Genomic DNA, 16,733 nt, shown 5'->3' with positions numbered 1-16,733 from the left:
TAAGTATTTACATGGTAATTATCCCAGTGAGTGAGAGAAAGAGAAGAGGAAACCCTCTGTTCCTTGAGATCCTTGTACTGTGAACAATTTGCTAGCTGCCTTTGCATACATTATCCTGTCCAGACCTCTTAATTGTCATTAGAGGTTATCTCCAGGATTTCGAGAACTCCATTTCACAGAGGAGACCAGATTTACTGAATATTTGCATAATTTTTCCCAAGATGACACACTAGGTAACTTAGGGTACGTATGTTAGATCCCTTTGCCAGACTTTGAAGGAGGTTGTCTATCTATTTTATCTTTGCTGTAAAGCCTTGAAAAGTATCGGTAATTATGTGCTACAACTGAACATTAATTATCCAAAACTTTCTTATCCATTATCACCAGACTGTCTCCAATCCAGTGAGATTTGGAATTAAAACCTGATCCCAAAAGGCCCAAAATCTAATGTCCAGGCTTCCTCCATAAAGCCCCCATTATCCCTTATTATCTTCTAGGCTGGGTACCAGTGCCCACTCAAGAAGAACAATGAGAATGGGCACAATTGTCTAAATGAAGCAATCATTTTCTCCATGTTGGTCTAGTCTACAGCACTGGATTTCTTACTGACTCACTCTGAGTTCTGAGGGATCACCTGGTGACTCCAAAACTACTACCTGCCTACCATAAACTCCTGTGCATAGCCTTGTAGTATCAGCTGTCTCTTCTGGGCACCAGAATCTTCTCCTGTGGCCAGGCTAGGAACCTCAGTCGGCATTCTTCCAGTCCTGATTCATTGTTTATCATTTCTGCAAATACGTTTCTACAAATGAGAGGTTACAAAGGCCTGCAGACTTAGGCAGCTAGTGTAGATGAGTGAAGCTGGACAGACAATCCAAGGTGAAATGGAGCACCACTGTGGAGTCTAAGCGTCTGGCTGGGGAAGCCGCTACTATGTAATCATCTGAGAATGTGGGCCTGGTATTATCACCTGTACAGATTTTTACAAGAAGACAGAAATCCCAATATTTTATGTAATATTGGCAACTAATCCAATCGTGTTTCTAAATATTATGGAGATACACAATACAAATGAACACTGCCCACAGTCCTCCAGTTAATGACTTCTGCCTCAGGTAATTGCTCAGCCCTGGCTTAAAAAGCATAATTCTCACAGTCTTAAAAGTCTTACTTGCAACAAGGAGAGGTGAGCCAACAATATAAATTTATGTTTGAAAAATAATTATGGAGGAATTTGATTACCATATCAATGCATTACAAAAGTAATCCACTCTAAGTAGTACCTGGAGATAATTCTCCATGAGTCTCTCAAGTTACTACCTATCTTGTGAGCAGAGACACTGACAACCTTTGTTTCAGACAATCTGTTCAGGAATGTTTATACTACAAACAGCCTTGGAAGAGAAATATGGAGTCTCCCTGTAGAGCTATGGTAACTTCCCATTACAAAACATTCAGGTTTCCTAAACTCAGGGTTCCTCTCGAGTACTATAACTTTCTATCCTATTTGTGTCATTCTGTGAAATTTGTGGCTTTGGGGACCAGTGAAAATGCTAACACCGGGAGTCCTCTGTCTCTGACAACTGTCTTCTTCCAGCATTGATAAAAACAATTGCAAATAAGGTAAAGTCTCGGGTTTTTAAAGGTTCTTGATAACCGATATTAAGTTTTTCCTCCACTCTGAATTTTGACCATGGTATCTACTCTAAAATCAACAGCCTTATGTCTCTTTCCATACTCTTTACCACATTTCCCTGAATCAATATATCCTTATCTTGCTTTTGAAAGTACAACATTGCCTCTTCTCCATCAAAAGAGTCATGAGCTCCCATCATTTTTAACACCCAAATCTCTTCCTATCTCATTGTTTTTAACTATTTGAGGCTTCCGTCTTTGCCCTCAGACAATAGCTTGGTGCTTCGCAATAACATAACCTAACATTACAATAGTAATTAATTCCCAGTGTTAATTGAGAATTAAATAAATTTATATATTTAACGTGCTTAAAATAGTACATATGCATGTAGTACATAGTGAGAAAGCAATAATATAACTGATTATTTATTCAATCGAATCTCTTTAATAAATTAGTTAAGGGCTCAACTTTAAACGCAGGTTGTGACTTATAGCCTAACTCTATTATTGGCAAGCTGAATAGTGGGTAATTTAGGGTTAGGTATGTGCTTGGTCTTTTCTCAATTCAAATTCTCAATAGTTTAGAAAGGTATCATTTTCATAAGCTTTTGAAAAAAAACAATCTTCTACAAATGATATGAAGGACCAAAGACTAATCCCTCTCAAGTCAAAGTATAAATGAACAAATATACTGTTAAAAAGAAACCACAGGGCCATAATGGAGTCATTTAAGTTAAGCCCCCAAGTCAGTAAACCAAGACTTAATACTTAACCTAACTGCAGTTTCAACGCTCCAGGAGTGTGTAACCTTTAACCAGTCAACATGGGGATTTCCTGGTCAGCATGAGGAAGTTTACTGATAGACCCCTTCCTTTCCACCTAGGAGGGCCAGGCCACATCGCCTAAAACAATGGATTCTTTGCTAACAATTCCCCCTCATTCCCCTGCCTTTTTACCTTTAAAAACCCTTTCTTTCCTGTTGCTCAGTGGAACTCTTTTCAGTTTGGATACTGCTTCCTTCAGGAATTGTTTGATAAAGCCAATTCCATCTTCAAAATTTAGCCAGCTGAATTTTTGTTATTTAACAATACTATAAAGGCTTTTTTTAAAAAAATGCAAAACAACTTTCCCATAGGTGACCTGTACACTCAAGATGCCTACATACCATCACATAAATATTAGAAGTTTTCTTCACAGCCCTAATCAAAGTCAGTTCACCCAAATATTACTTCCATTGATGTTTCCACTGTGCTATGGCATTTTTCCTAATGGTCTCAAATAACATCCCTGCCTTTCTATTTTTCTAAGCCTGTGACAATTAAAATAAAAATTTCAAAAGGGTAAAAGGAAGGAGGAAAAACTACAAAAATCTGATTTGATTTTCCTACACTCCCCGCCCCCCATTTCCCAGCAGCTAATCCCCTCTCAAACAGTACAATAGAACAGCTAGACATAAAGAAAAGGAGATAAGACTGGCCAGCCAGTGCATTGTTCTTGCTAATCTGCACCATTTACATAAGGGTTAGAAGGCTTGTTTTATCATTTAAACAGGCTTAAAAGCCTCTTTGCAAATGAGATTTAGTTCCTACAAAAGAATGAATTCTAGCTATTTGGTGAGTTTCTGCTAGACCAGCACTGGGAGCTGACTTGGCAGTAACTTAAGCTACTTCTTTGGCCACATACAGTCTATGCAAAGATTGCTTCCAGCTGCCAAAACTGAAAAGTGTCAAGCTGATTAAATTCTTTCCAGGAGGTGAACAAGATGAGGAGCAGGTTAAGAGGCCAATAATATCAGATCTTAAAGGATACCTGGGCAAACTCGTTTTTACGCGGGTGCTTTAAAAGTGGCTTTGAACCCTTAAAGCCCTTAGAGTCTGCCTTTGAAAGGGAACAGAAGGGAAGGCAGCAAATGAAATTCAGAAGACAGAAAGAGTTAAAATTTCTCAAACTGTGAAGTGAGGGCAAGCTAAACTCTTTGATTCATTGTTGGTCTGAGTGGCATTGAACACAAGGATACACTGCGCGACTGACTCCCTTGCCAATGTTAGCACAAAAGGTAATTTGAAGTAAACGATTTTCTTAACATAGAGGAGTACACCCTTTGCATCAAAATCTTAGATTTTAAAAATTAAGATCATATTTTTATATACCATACCTATTATTTGTTTTACCTGGCACACCTTGAACAGATGTTCAACGTGACCTTGGCCTGAGGTTCGGCAGGGTGAGTAGCACGACCTTGGTTAAATTTGCTCCCAGAAGGTACAAGGGTAGTTACTCCCTCCATTCTTAAATCATCGAGATCCTCTGTAACAACATAAGCAATTGCAGAGAAAAAATTAGCCCTAATGGAATTAATAAGAAAAGTCCATATTTTCAGGTATCTGCCAATAGTTAAGCAAAACATTATATTTCCACTTTACAAAAATATTACCTCATGCTTCAATTATTTTTCAAATCATTTCTAGATGTAGTTGGAGACAAATTACATGAGAAGATTTACAGAAGAAAAATGGTAAGAGACTGAGTCTGTTTTGGACAGTGGGCAGACCATCTATGCCTACAGAACATGGGTCTATCACCTTTCTGTAACTGGTCAAAGAAACCAACCTAAAATCTCTATAGCAATTAGCCTCACATGGTCAGGACTCAGTCAATGACTGCCAGTTTCTCAATTATTGCCTTTGCTTCCAACTCAGAGCCAACCAAAGACAAGACTATATGTCTTCCAAATTAATTATATAAGTTCATTTGCTTCTAATTAACTTGCCTTCACAACTTTCCTATCCAACAGCTTCCAATAAGAGCATGTCTGAAGGCTTCTCTGTTTTCACTCTTAACCTTTCCTTTTTGTTTTCACATGGGGAGGACAATATACCTGAATAGTCATGCCCAAGGTTCACCAAAGCCCGTGCCTACTTTTCCCAGGTTCTCAATCAAGACTAAAAGATCTAAGTTTCCCTGGTAATTCAGTCTTGATGGAATATGTACATGATCCCCTGCTTTATTCATAGCACAAGGACTCCTGTAAAAAGGATTCTATTTATTTGTTCTCAGTCTTAGCAAAAGACGGACATAAAGTTTCAAAAGATAAATTATAATTTTGCCAAAACATAATCCATCATTTGAGGTTATAACCTATATAAGTAGGCAAATCACTCTCTCCTGATAAGGCTATAGGACTATCTGAACATCTGACACCCCTCCCAAAACAATCAAGAGTATTTTGGGTTTAAATGGATATTGTAAACAAGTGTCAAATTTTCCTGAGATTGTGACAACTTTCAGTTTAAGTCATAAACAGGCTTTCCATTATCTGAAGAATGCTTGTCACAGGAGTCTATTTGTCTCCTTCCTCAGGCAATCCCAACTAACATTTTTTCATCTACTTGCACATGAGCAATTTGGCAAGCCCACAGAGTTTTAACTCAATTTCATGGGAGTCATGAAAACTCATCACTTTGACCTGGTTGAAAAGGCGTATTCCCCTTGTTTTAGAGCAATAACCACCACTTCAAGATTTGGTGCTTTTGCTGAAGTAGTTATATAGACTTCTCTCTTGATCTTATGGTTCCTCATACAACACAGACATTACTACTGTCTGAAAACACAGCACCTTTCAGCTATAGCTAATTAGCCTCCATGAGATTTTGTTCGTGTCTCTTCCTCACAGTACTGTTCACCACTGAGACATGACTGATCTGCCCTCTCCTGCCCCTACCAGAAGAAGAGAACTTCACAATTTTCTTAGCTCAGGGAACTTACTATATTCCATTCAGTCTTTTTGAGGACTCCCATTGAAAAGTCTGGCCTAATATTATTTGTTGATAGATCATACCTCAAAACTTCAAACTGGAGTAGAAAATGTCTTACCAATTTAAGCTTGCCTTTGGAATACAATCCTCTACGCGAAGTAAAATCAGCCCAGATGGCAGAATTATTGCACTTACTTGAGCTTGTCAACTAGACAAAGACCACAGAGTATATATATACATGAATATACGAATTTGGGATGCTTTGAAAACAAAGGGGTCAACTCTGTTGGAACTCCCATCAAAAATGGACAAGATGTTTACATGCATTCCTTCTTCAAAAAGAGGTAACAATTATAAAAGTTGGAGTTCATGAAAACAGAAATAATATGGGAGCTAAAGGAAATAATCTCTAGCAGATCATTTTGCCAAACAAGTGGCCTTAACAAAGATTTTGACACTATTAAACTCAAAGGATAAATCCTTAAAGGAATTCAAAGAGACCATTGTAAAATGTCAACATTTAGCCCTTCATTTTGAAAAAAATAAAAGGGAAAAATATGGTTCTAGCTTCACTAGATAATCTCTGGTGTCCTCAAGACAGCTGCTTGGTGGCACTAGGTGGTTTCAAATGGATATTAGCTAAATTTCTCCATGAAACTACTCATCATGGGACAGATAAATTGGTTATTATCTTAAATTAACATGGCTGGGCTAACTTTAAAAAGATAGCTGAAGTAATATTTAAGTCATGTGGACTTATCACCAGCATAATTCTAGAAAAGCTGTAAATGTGAGTCATGGCCAGAAACTAAAGCTTCCAGGGCCCTTCTGATGGATTTTAAATAGCTTTCACTTTCTATGAGATTTCAATATGATTTAGCTATTGTATGCCTGTATAATTTCAGGATGGGTCGAAACATTGTTTTGTCAAAAAGCTATGATCTTTACAGTTGCTAAAAATGTGCTCAACTTTGTGTTTCCAGCCTTGGGAATATAAATTTTTATCAAGTGACCCAGGCACACTTTTCACAAGAAATACGATAAAAGAACTCTGTAAAGTATTACCCCTTACTCAGAAACCATGTCGCTCTTACCATCTATATACTTCTGAAAAGGTAGAAAGAATAATGATACCCTTGAAATAAAACTAACAAAACTTTCAGAAACCCTTGACCTCTTTTGGTCAAGGGTACTCCTACCCACCCTTGATGCAGTACGGTCTGCTCTGTCAGGGACATATTGTTTGCTTCCCTATGAACTGGTAACTGGAAGGCCCATGTGTTTAAAGATTTTACATATGATACTATCCTCATGCACACAGACACCACAAAATATTACAGGTTAAGGGTGCATTCAAAGAGTCTTCTTAAATAGCCTCTTCATGATTTTCAACTATGAGGCTTTATCTATCAGAAGATGTATCAGGGAAAAACTGCTCTTCAACCTAATTGGAAGGGATTCTATCAGATACTGTTAACAACAGATACAGAAGTAAAACTCTCTGGAGTAAATACTTGGATTCACATTTCACAACTAAAGAAGTAATCCAGAATCAACAAAAGTGGAAGCCTGACCTAGTAGGGGACCTCAACTGAAGATTCTCAGAGATTCTCTAGAAGCAGTTGATCTTCATAGTAGAAGATGATCCAAGACCCAATTTTTAGAATAATCCAGATAGTGGACAGTTTCTGTACAAGATTCTGGATAAAAACCTCTGCCTAATTCCTATTTTGTTTTTTATCTGCTTACTTATAATCATTTCTCATTTTCTAGAGACCCTGGATGTTGCCTATCCATAATGACCCTTTTTCTTTTATTCTCCTTTTACTAAACTTAGATAAAAGTATAATTATTGTAACACCAATCTTTGATTATCCTAAACAATAGCCTTCAAGCTCACTGGTTGCTAGATACACTATTTCTCACTAGACCCTAATGATGAAAATCTAGGGCAAATTCCAATCTAGGGGAAATGAGATCAAAGGGAATTATAACCAATGGTGTCTTCACTTGCACCTACGAGGACAGATGACCTTAAATAGATCCATTTGTGACTCCGCTAGTATCCTTTTCTCACAGAAAAAGAGAGGGACCTTCCTAAGATGATGGGCCAATTATTCGCCACCTGGACCAATAGAAATGCAAATATGTAATCCAGCTAATAGAAGGTCTGGATTCCAACCTCAAGTCATGAACAGTTTCTTTTTTCCTGGATATCCATGTGTTCCTAACAGATACTACTTCCTTTGCAGCCAGGATAGCTAGCCTTGCTTGCCTTATATTACTATCTCACACACTTTAAGAATAGTATTACAAACTTTATCTGTCCATAGACACTCTAATTCTATAAATCATCAAATCTGAAAATTACAATTGAGATATAAGCTCCAAAATGAGGCTACCCTTGATTATTCAGACACATTACCTGGAGGTGTTACCAATTCAGTACTCCTACAAATAAGCAAAGCAGTGTTTCCAATAGTAAAAACCATACAAACAAAAGACTGTAAGACCTGTCATTTTAACTCTGGCATAAGTTATAAAATTATACCACTCATAACCTAGATGGATTATAGATCAGTCTCAATTCCTTGGCAAGGGTAATAATAGACAATTTAGATTTCCTGCTCACTAGCAATGACAGTATCTCTGCCATTCATTGCTAACATTTTGTGCTGTACTTGGCTCAATGGAACAGATAAGTTAGAAAAAGCTACCTATCATTTTAAGGAAAAAAAGCTTTTTGGTTCTCTAAGATTGATCTTTATGACCTAGAGAATTATTCTCTTGGCCTTGTTCAGACATTCAGGCTGTTGTTTTTGAAGTATCTCAAATGAACTTTTAATTATTCTTGTTTATGTCACAGGGGTCATGATACCAGCCCATTTAATTATACCATCTTAATACTTAATGCAAGTTTCAAATGCTTCTACACAGCCACTTTCTTATCAGATGGTCACCATGAGGACACAACTTCAAAAAGATTAAGAAGCCCTTGGGATGCAACCGATTATGGAGACAAGTGAAAAATCATCAAGCAGTGAAGATCTGGATCTCTAGTCATCTTCTGGCCAACTTTTTGCATGGACAGTATGACTAAAGGAGGGGACTTAGAGATTGAACATACAAACAGAGGGAGGAAAGATCATCTAGGACATTAGAACACTTCCCACACCTCTGTTGGAACAACCCTGTGAAGCCTTAGCAGAAATTAGCCCCAAACATTCAGGACTTGGTTAATAAAGGCCGGCTTCCCTCCTTTTGTGCCCATTTCCAACTCAGAACCAACCAGAGAAGGTCAAATGTGCTACCCAAACCAAGTGCAAAGGCCATCTGCTTCTAGTTAGCTTGCTTCCAGGTTCCTCATGCCAACAGCTTCCAATCACAGAATAGCTCAAGCCTTCTCTCCACCTCATCCCCCTCCCCCGACAAACAGTAGAATCTCCATGCCAGAATTCTCTTTCTACTTGCAAATTCAAGAAATGTATTTCACAAGGTGTTTTGAAGTTAGCCTAGGCACCCCATCCCCATCTGAGTATGACCTTTTTTTTTTTTTCTTTCTAGCTCAGAATAACTATCACACAGAGGCAGAAAAAGAGAACCCTAGAGTGAGAAGCCTGCTGGAATTCACTTGTTAGTTCGTTGGAGCCTTCGGGGTGCTGCAAGCTAAGACTATCTCAGCCAGCTGCATTGGCTGTGGACTGTCCAATGCAGCTGTGATGATGTAGTGCAGTTGGCTCTTAAAGTCTTGGGAGAAGGCTTACTCTGAGAAATACTGATCCTTTTATTCCTTACCAATACTAGTTCTGCCAAAGACGATCAATAAGCTCCTAAAAACTATAGAGTACTTACCAAAGCTCTAAAGGGTGATGCAACTATAAAGAATCCTGCATCCTGTTTAGTCATGGAAGGCTAGTAATAATCTATGTTTAGTTTGCAAAGGAAAAAAAATACAAATCTAGGTATCCAGAATTCCATTTCCTTAACAGCCTTATTACAGGGAGCAGGTGTCTAGGATTAAATCATCAAAGAAAAAAACAGAAATGCCTAAACTTTGAAAATTTGGAAAGTTTACACAAATTGAAAGAGAAGGAGAAAAACAAATTAAAGAATTTGAGTAAGATCCTGTCCAAGGCATTTTCAGTATTGGATAAGTCAAGGCAAGAAATGTTGAGAACTTCTAAAGATAGAAAACTTAGGTTCTGTGAACATCGATGGTATCAGTGTTTCCTTTTCTTCCTTCCCTCCTTCCTCTCTCCCTCCCTCACTACTCCTTTCCTCCCTCCTTCTCTTTTTTTCCTTCCTCCTTCCTTCCTTCCTTTCTTCCTTCCTTCCTTCCTTCCTTCCTCCCTTCTTCTCTTCCCTTTTTTGGGCTTTTTTTTTTTTTTTTTTTTTTTTTTTTTTAAATTTTTTTTTTCAACGTTTTTTATTTATTTTTGGGACAGAGAGAGACAGAGCATGAACGGGGGAGGGGCAGAGAGAGAGGGAGACACAGAATCTGAAACAGGCTCCAGGCTCCGAGCCATCAGCCCAGAGCCTGACGCGGGGCTCGAACTCACGGACCGCGAGATCGTGACCTGGCTGAAGTCGGACGCTTAACCGACTGCGCCACCCAGGCTGGGCTTTTTTTTCTAAATAAAATGTTCTCCAAGATATTCCTCCACAGTATGCAGCCAAGTGCTGTAACTATGGTAGATAGGTAGATATACCATATATCATCTTTGGTAGTAAGTAGATACAAATTCAGTCTATTAAGGAAAGACTCTAACCAACTAAAATTTTCTGTAAAGCAATCTGAAATACATTTTCACCAGAGAATCTCAAAATTCTTAAGATAATAGTGGTAGAGTAAGATTATGTAAAAATAATCTGGTGGGAATTTTTAAAAATATTCTTGCTCTTTTTTGATACTTTGAAGTCTAACTGTCTAGTGGATATTAGTGTCTACTTAAGAAGGTAGGTAACTATAATACGATGTAATTAGTCTTATCCCAGAGACAAAACAGATATAAATGTTTTAAATGTTATGGAAAACAAATAAGAAAGCAACAAACCGAGGCTTTTTAAAAACAACAACAACAACAACAACAACAACAACAACAACAAAACCTGCCAGATATTATCTATTAATGCTTGGCACTATTCTATTTTAATGAGGTAGAATATTTTCAGTTTCTAACTGAAATCTAAATGATAAAGTAATTATTAGAATGATGAATACACTGGGGTGCCTGGGTGGCCTAGTGTGTTTAAGCATCCAGCTTTGGCTCAAGTCATGATCTCATGGTTCATGGGTTAGAGCCTCGTGTCAAGCCTCACATCAGGCACTGTGCTGATGGCTCAGAGCCTGGAGCCTGCTTCAGACTCTGTGTCTCCCTCTCCCTTTGTCCCTCCCTGCTCATGCTCTGTCTCTCTCCCTCAAAAATAAACATAAAAAAAATTATAAAATTTAGGAAAGCTGAATACATTAAGTAAGAAGTGAGTAAAAGTATATAAGCCAGACCAGGTAGGAACTGACTTTTTGGAGGGATGGAAGAACATGAAAATGCACATAGACTTGAAAGTATATAGTATTTGGGGGGATTTTATGCAGCTATTCGACTATAACCTGAGATGTATAGGGATATCAGGATATAATACTGCAAAAGAGCCTAGTCTCAGATAATGAAGGGAGATAAAATTATCAAATCTGTGTCTTAAAAAGATAACTGTAAGTGTATTTATTAAAAAAACCAATTTTCTAGAGTTATATACAATGTTTAGAAATTTTCTTTTTGAACACAGACAATGCTATGATCTCTATAATATAGAGATATTATCTCAATAAAATATTCTTCATTGAAATGAATATATTCAATTACATTTAGTAAATGAGCTCATAAATATATTACTCATCACTATAAATGCATTTCTCATTAATAAGTTCTTACATAAGAACATACAATTGTACATTCAACTAAATATCAAGAATATATTTGATATAGTTAATATAATCAATTTATTATAGAACTATACCATCTAATTTAATAGTGACTAGCCACATGTTGCTACAGAACACTCAGAATGGCTAGTTTGAATTGTGATATGCCGTTATGAGTAAACACAGGATTTAGAAGACTTAGGAAGAACATAATACAAAATATCTAATTTATAACTTTTATAGTGACTATGTGTTGAAATAATAACAGTTTGGATATGCTGCATTAAATGAACTTTATTATTATTTTCTTTTTAAGTAGGCTCCATGCCTAGCATGGAGCCCAATGTGGGGCTTGAACTCACAAACCTGAGATCAAGACCTGAGCTGAGATCAAGAGTCAGACACTTAACAGACTGAGCCACCTAGGCATCCCTAAATAAACTTTATTATTACAATTAATTTTACCTATTTCTTTTTCCTTTTTTAATGTAATTACTGGAAACTTCAAAATTACATAAGTTGCTCCAATTTGTGGCTCATATTGTATTTCTATTGGACAGTGCTGTTCTAGGACATATATTTCATGAATATATTAATTAAAATTATATTTTTAAATAAACTAAACTATGCTATATCCTATAGCTTTAGAGTAACTTAATATGCCTTGAATTGATGCAAATAAGAATATAGTCATGAAATACATGTGAGAATATTCCTGAGAACAATATAATCATTTTCATTGACTCTATTCAAAAGATTATTTACTTTCATTACTTGCTATCCTGCTATCTGGCTTTATTTTTTTCCCCTTAGCCCTTATCACTCACTACCTGAAAATATATATATATATATATATATATATATATATATATATATATATATATATATATATATACCTGAATACACACACACACACACACACACACACACACACACACACACACACACATATACACAAACAGACAACATACATTTGTGTTACACATGCCTACAGCCATTTGGAAAAGTAAAAACTGGAAGCGAGGAGATGAGGGAGGAAGGAGTCTATATCAGTAGTGCATATATAAGCTTCTGGCAGCCTGGAGTAAGGAAGGCACAATAAAAAGAGAAATGTGTTAGGAGGTAATTTCCGAGGAAGACTCTGTAGGTTTAGTGAACGATTGAATGTGAAATCCTGGCAGGTTTCTCCACATTACATTTTTGGGGAATATAGGAAGAGATAATGTCTTTGGTTTGGCACGTGCTGAGATGGATCTGTCTTCAGGATATCCATAGGGATGTTTGATAGACAGAGGGACAAGTCTAGGGCTGGAAGTGGGGGTGGAGTGAAGTTACAGACCATATGGCTGAGAAAAACTGATAAAATTATCAGCCCCGCAGTTAAAACTAAGCAGTGACACTTCTTATGTTAACTTTCTCTATAAGTGACATGATACATTATATTCATATTATATTTAAAAGAAGAGAGTAAAAAAATTTTTTTTTCCCACAGGGGGAAGCATGAAGCAGTAACATATTTTTTAAGGTAGCCTATAAAATAGTGATGCATCCTTTGACTCACAGGGACACTAGTGAGAAAAATGAACTAATTTATGACTAAAGACTTTGAGCACTTTATCTTTATACAATCTAAATAACCAAGAATTAATCAAGCAAAGAATTGTTTTGATTTAATTTAAGGAAATAACAGCTGCCTAGATGAAATAATCTCAGGACTTTCATTTCGTTCAAGTGTAATCCATGAAATAATTTACAGCTGCTTGAGCTAGACAATGTGGGATCTGAGCGAATTTTCACATCTGTTTCTAGGAACTTTATAACAAAAATTAAAAGCTTTCCAAACATAAGTCCCTTCACAGTGATTCAGCGAAGGGTTACCCAAGAATTATATGGCATTGCAATTGGTTTGTTGATTTACGTTGATAGTGCTGATTTGGTCAAATATTTTAAGCAGATGTTATATATTCTGAGTGAATTATTAAAAATAAAACAAATGTTAAGAAAATATATAAGAAATTAGACAAGTTTAAGTAAAATATTTATGAAAACTTTTTTCTTATGCAAGACAGCTATATTTCCTTATAAGGGGGAAAGAAACAATGGAGAGCAAAACATAATTCACTTTGCTGGGATAAATTCTGGTTAAAAGGTGGAGGGAAAATGTTAAGGCCATGATTCTATTGATTCTCTGTTTCTATGATAGGAAAAAAAATTAAAAAAGGATAAAATAGGCAGAGAGGGAAAGGATTAGGACCTGACATCCTTGGTGGGGAAAGACATATTTTGGAACAATGCTGGGGGTGTCTGACCACAGCAAACCCCCTCAGGCGACTCTCCCTCAAGTTTCCTTCAGCAATTTGATGAAAGACCTGACCAAAAATAAGTAGACCATAAAACCTATGACCCACAAGGAACTGGTATGGCCATAGACCACCCCTCATACAATGGAAATGAGTCAATCAGGAGTGGACAACAGAGCACCTAGAGTTATCCAGCCAATCAGGATAAAACCTGAGAAGGAACTGGGGAGAAGGGAAGGGGTGGGGCACCAGAACCTTAAAAAACAAGCACCTTTGCCTATTGTTGGCAAGCATTCACTTTTGAATGTCTCCTCTCTGTAAAGAGAGCTTTCCTACTATTCTTCCTTCCTAATCTTATATTCTAATAAACTTTTGCCTGCCGCTCATTTTGTGTCCACCTCTTCATTCTTCGAAGTGGCGAGACAACGAATCTCAGGTATTGTGGTAAAAAATCCTCCCACATTTCAGTCATGTCTGAAATAGGAGTTCAGCATTCTTTCTCCATATATCAGAAGAGCACAACTTAACCAAATTTGTAAATAGTTAAGAACAAAGTGATTGATATCAGAAATTATAGGCTATAATTTTTTTGAATGACCTTAGTTAAAAAAAAATTTCAGTTAGGGGTGCCTGGGTGGTTCAGTTGGTTAAGGATCTGACTTCAGCTCAGGTCATGATCTCAAGGTTCAGGAGTTCGAGCCCCACCTTGGGCTCTTTGCTGTCAGCAGAGTCCACTTCAGATCCTATGTCCTCCTCTCTCTTTGGCCCTCCCTGCTCACTCACTAGCTCTCTCAAAAATAATCATTAAAAAAATTTTTTTTTTTTTAATTTTAAGTTAGAATTGCATCGGGGAAAAAATGTCTTGTGGAATTTAAATGCTGTGCTGGTTTCCCTCTTTAGTAACATGAAAGAGCAGTTTACAGAGTATTTACTTTCCTTGACCACATGAGATCAATAAACAAAGAAAGTGATTAGACCAGTAAGTTAGGGAAACTGTTTACAGAAATTTAAGTTTACATGTATTCTGTATCTTCCACTATTAAATGAAAGGAGCGAGAAACTTCCTGAGATATCTTTGTTAGCTACCAGTTCCTGTTTAATTTCTTTGACCTTCAAGAGCCAAACACATCGTGACCACAAACATTTGTAAAAATTTATAGGCTAGAATTTGTTCACTTAGATTGCAAATGAATCACAAGTCTTGTGCTAATTGAACCAATCATGATGTAAATTGTGAAGGCTTTACTGTTAGTCAGAAAAATTAAGACATCTGGGAATGGTTTTCTCTTTCCAGTCTGCAAGAAAATACTACTGCTTCTAGCAAATTCAAATCCAGACACTACTCGCAAAGACTGGTTTCTGCATCAGAGCGTATCTATTTTTCTTAATTTTCACCCACCACATATTTAAGAGATTATATTGTATAAACAAAAAAAAATTTTTTTGACTTTTTCCTGAAACTTCTGTCACCTTCTGAATTGCTGTGATGACACATTGTGGATAACACAGAACGAGGGACCGTATCTGAAGGGCAGCATCAGGGACTGGATTTGAGGGATAGTAGGGGGAAGCTCGAGAAGGGAGATCAAAAAAGAGCTCAGAAGTAGAGGAATAAAACTGGAAAACATTAAGTGAGGCAAACCGGGCAAAGTGTTTAGAGTGCAGAGTCGAGCATGGCAAATAATGGCATCCAGGTAGTCACAGAGAAAGGTTGATTAATCTAAAAGACTGGAATTTAGTACATGATTAATTTTCATAAGGTGATGAGTAAAAAGGTGTAGTTTTTTCAAATATAAAAATCACTGCAAAATCTTGCCTTTTCATTTCTCATCCCAATGGTTTAGTTACGGACTGATGAGCCACCATTAGGCAAACGTTGTTTCAGCCTCTACGGGTGATACAACATATATACATCTATTCTTTTTGTTTTTAAACTGTTAACCCTATTTAAAATAATTTTTACATTCCTACAGCTCTAGGTTAAACAAATAAGGTATTAATTTGTTGATTGCTAGTGAACATTGACCATCAACCTAACATGTATAGCCTGCACCATATTTGATGATATTTTGATTTTTGCCAGACCACAAGTATTAGTTGGGATCACTTTGAAGAGTGTTTCTGCATGGAGATTACATAATTTGTTAACTCAAAATAAGCCTTTTGGAGAGAATATGATAAATTTATACACTAATTGCTACAGTCCCAAGACCAGCAGTTAAATTTTCTGTATCTATTCTCTAAACTTATCTTTAGTAGAATTGACTCTACCTGAAGTCAGTTTATTTTATATACATGATGCAAATACAGGAAGGTAAATTAATGTGATATTTGTGATTAAACTCAGGATTTATTGTTAGTTTACTTTTTTCTTGGGTTTCAAGTGTAATATGTCTTTGGTGGTTGACATCTTCCATCACTACCCTTCTTTCCTCTTTCTTTTCTTGTATTCCATCCTTATTTTTGCTTAAGTCTTCAGCTTTGATAGTATTCTTCTTACTAGATACTAGACATTGTAGACTTCTTTTGCTCCAATAGTCCTCCATTTTAATTCCTTTGTACTTTGCTTTACTCCTTCTCTCAACTTTGTGCTATTGATATTGAGATTTTCATCTCATCATGTGATATTCTCAGGCAAATTTTAACCCACTACATGAACATTTAAAAAGTTTTTTAAAAGTTAGACAAAAACGTATTTCATTATGCTTGTCACATTTGTTGGAATTCTAAATCCAATATGGCTAATTCAAAAATAGCATTAAGTATCATAGCTACCCCTCTTCCTATTCCCTCCAAACTCCCTTTATTTCTGTTTTCTGCTCAGCCCTTTGGAATACATTTTAAAAGAATCAAATTTTTGGAAAATAAAAAAAGAAGACCATGGCTGGCCATATACTAAAATTGTTACTGATGTATTTTGGCTGTGGTTGCCAACTCATTCTCCCTTGTGGTGTGCCACAGGCAAGAAGCAAGCACAGGACATACCTTTCCCATCACTGAGATGGGAGCCACATGCCACAAGACGTTGCCATCCTGTCTGACACACTGTATGTTCTCTTTCCATTCCATGTTGCTTTCTTGGAATTCACATGCTGTTCTCATCCTTTACACTTCAAGCCACAA

At 36.7% G+C, this 16,733-nt stretch overlaps 1 protein-coding gene across 1 annotated transcript in view; it reads right to left on the bottom strand.

Annotated features, from left to right (window-relative positions):
- Positions 1-16,733, bottom strand: part of CF2H8orf34 (chromosome F2 C8orf34 homolog) — a 401,924-nt gene that overhangs the window by 131,796 nt on the left and 253,395 nt on the right. Inside the window, 1 exon segment of the mRNA XM_042924126.1 lies at positions 3,807-3,942. Within this exon segment, the coding sequence (XP_042780060.1) occupies positions 3,807-3,942 (136 nt within the window).

This window comes from Panthera leo, chromosome F2 (assembly GCF_018350215.1).
Source record: "Panthera leo isolate Ple1 chromosome F2, P.leo_Ple1_pat1.1, whole genome shotgun sequence".
In the NCBI taxonomy this organism is placed as follows: Eukaryota; Metazoa; Chordata; class Mammalia; order Carnivora; family Felidae; genus Panthera; species Panthera leo.
Note: the sequence above shows the minus strand (reverse complement) of the source record. Positions and strands in the feature narration are given on the sequence as shown.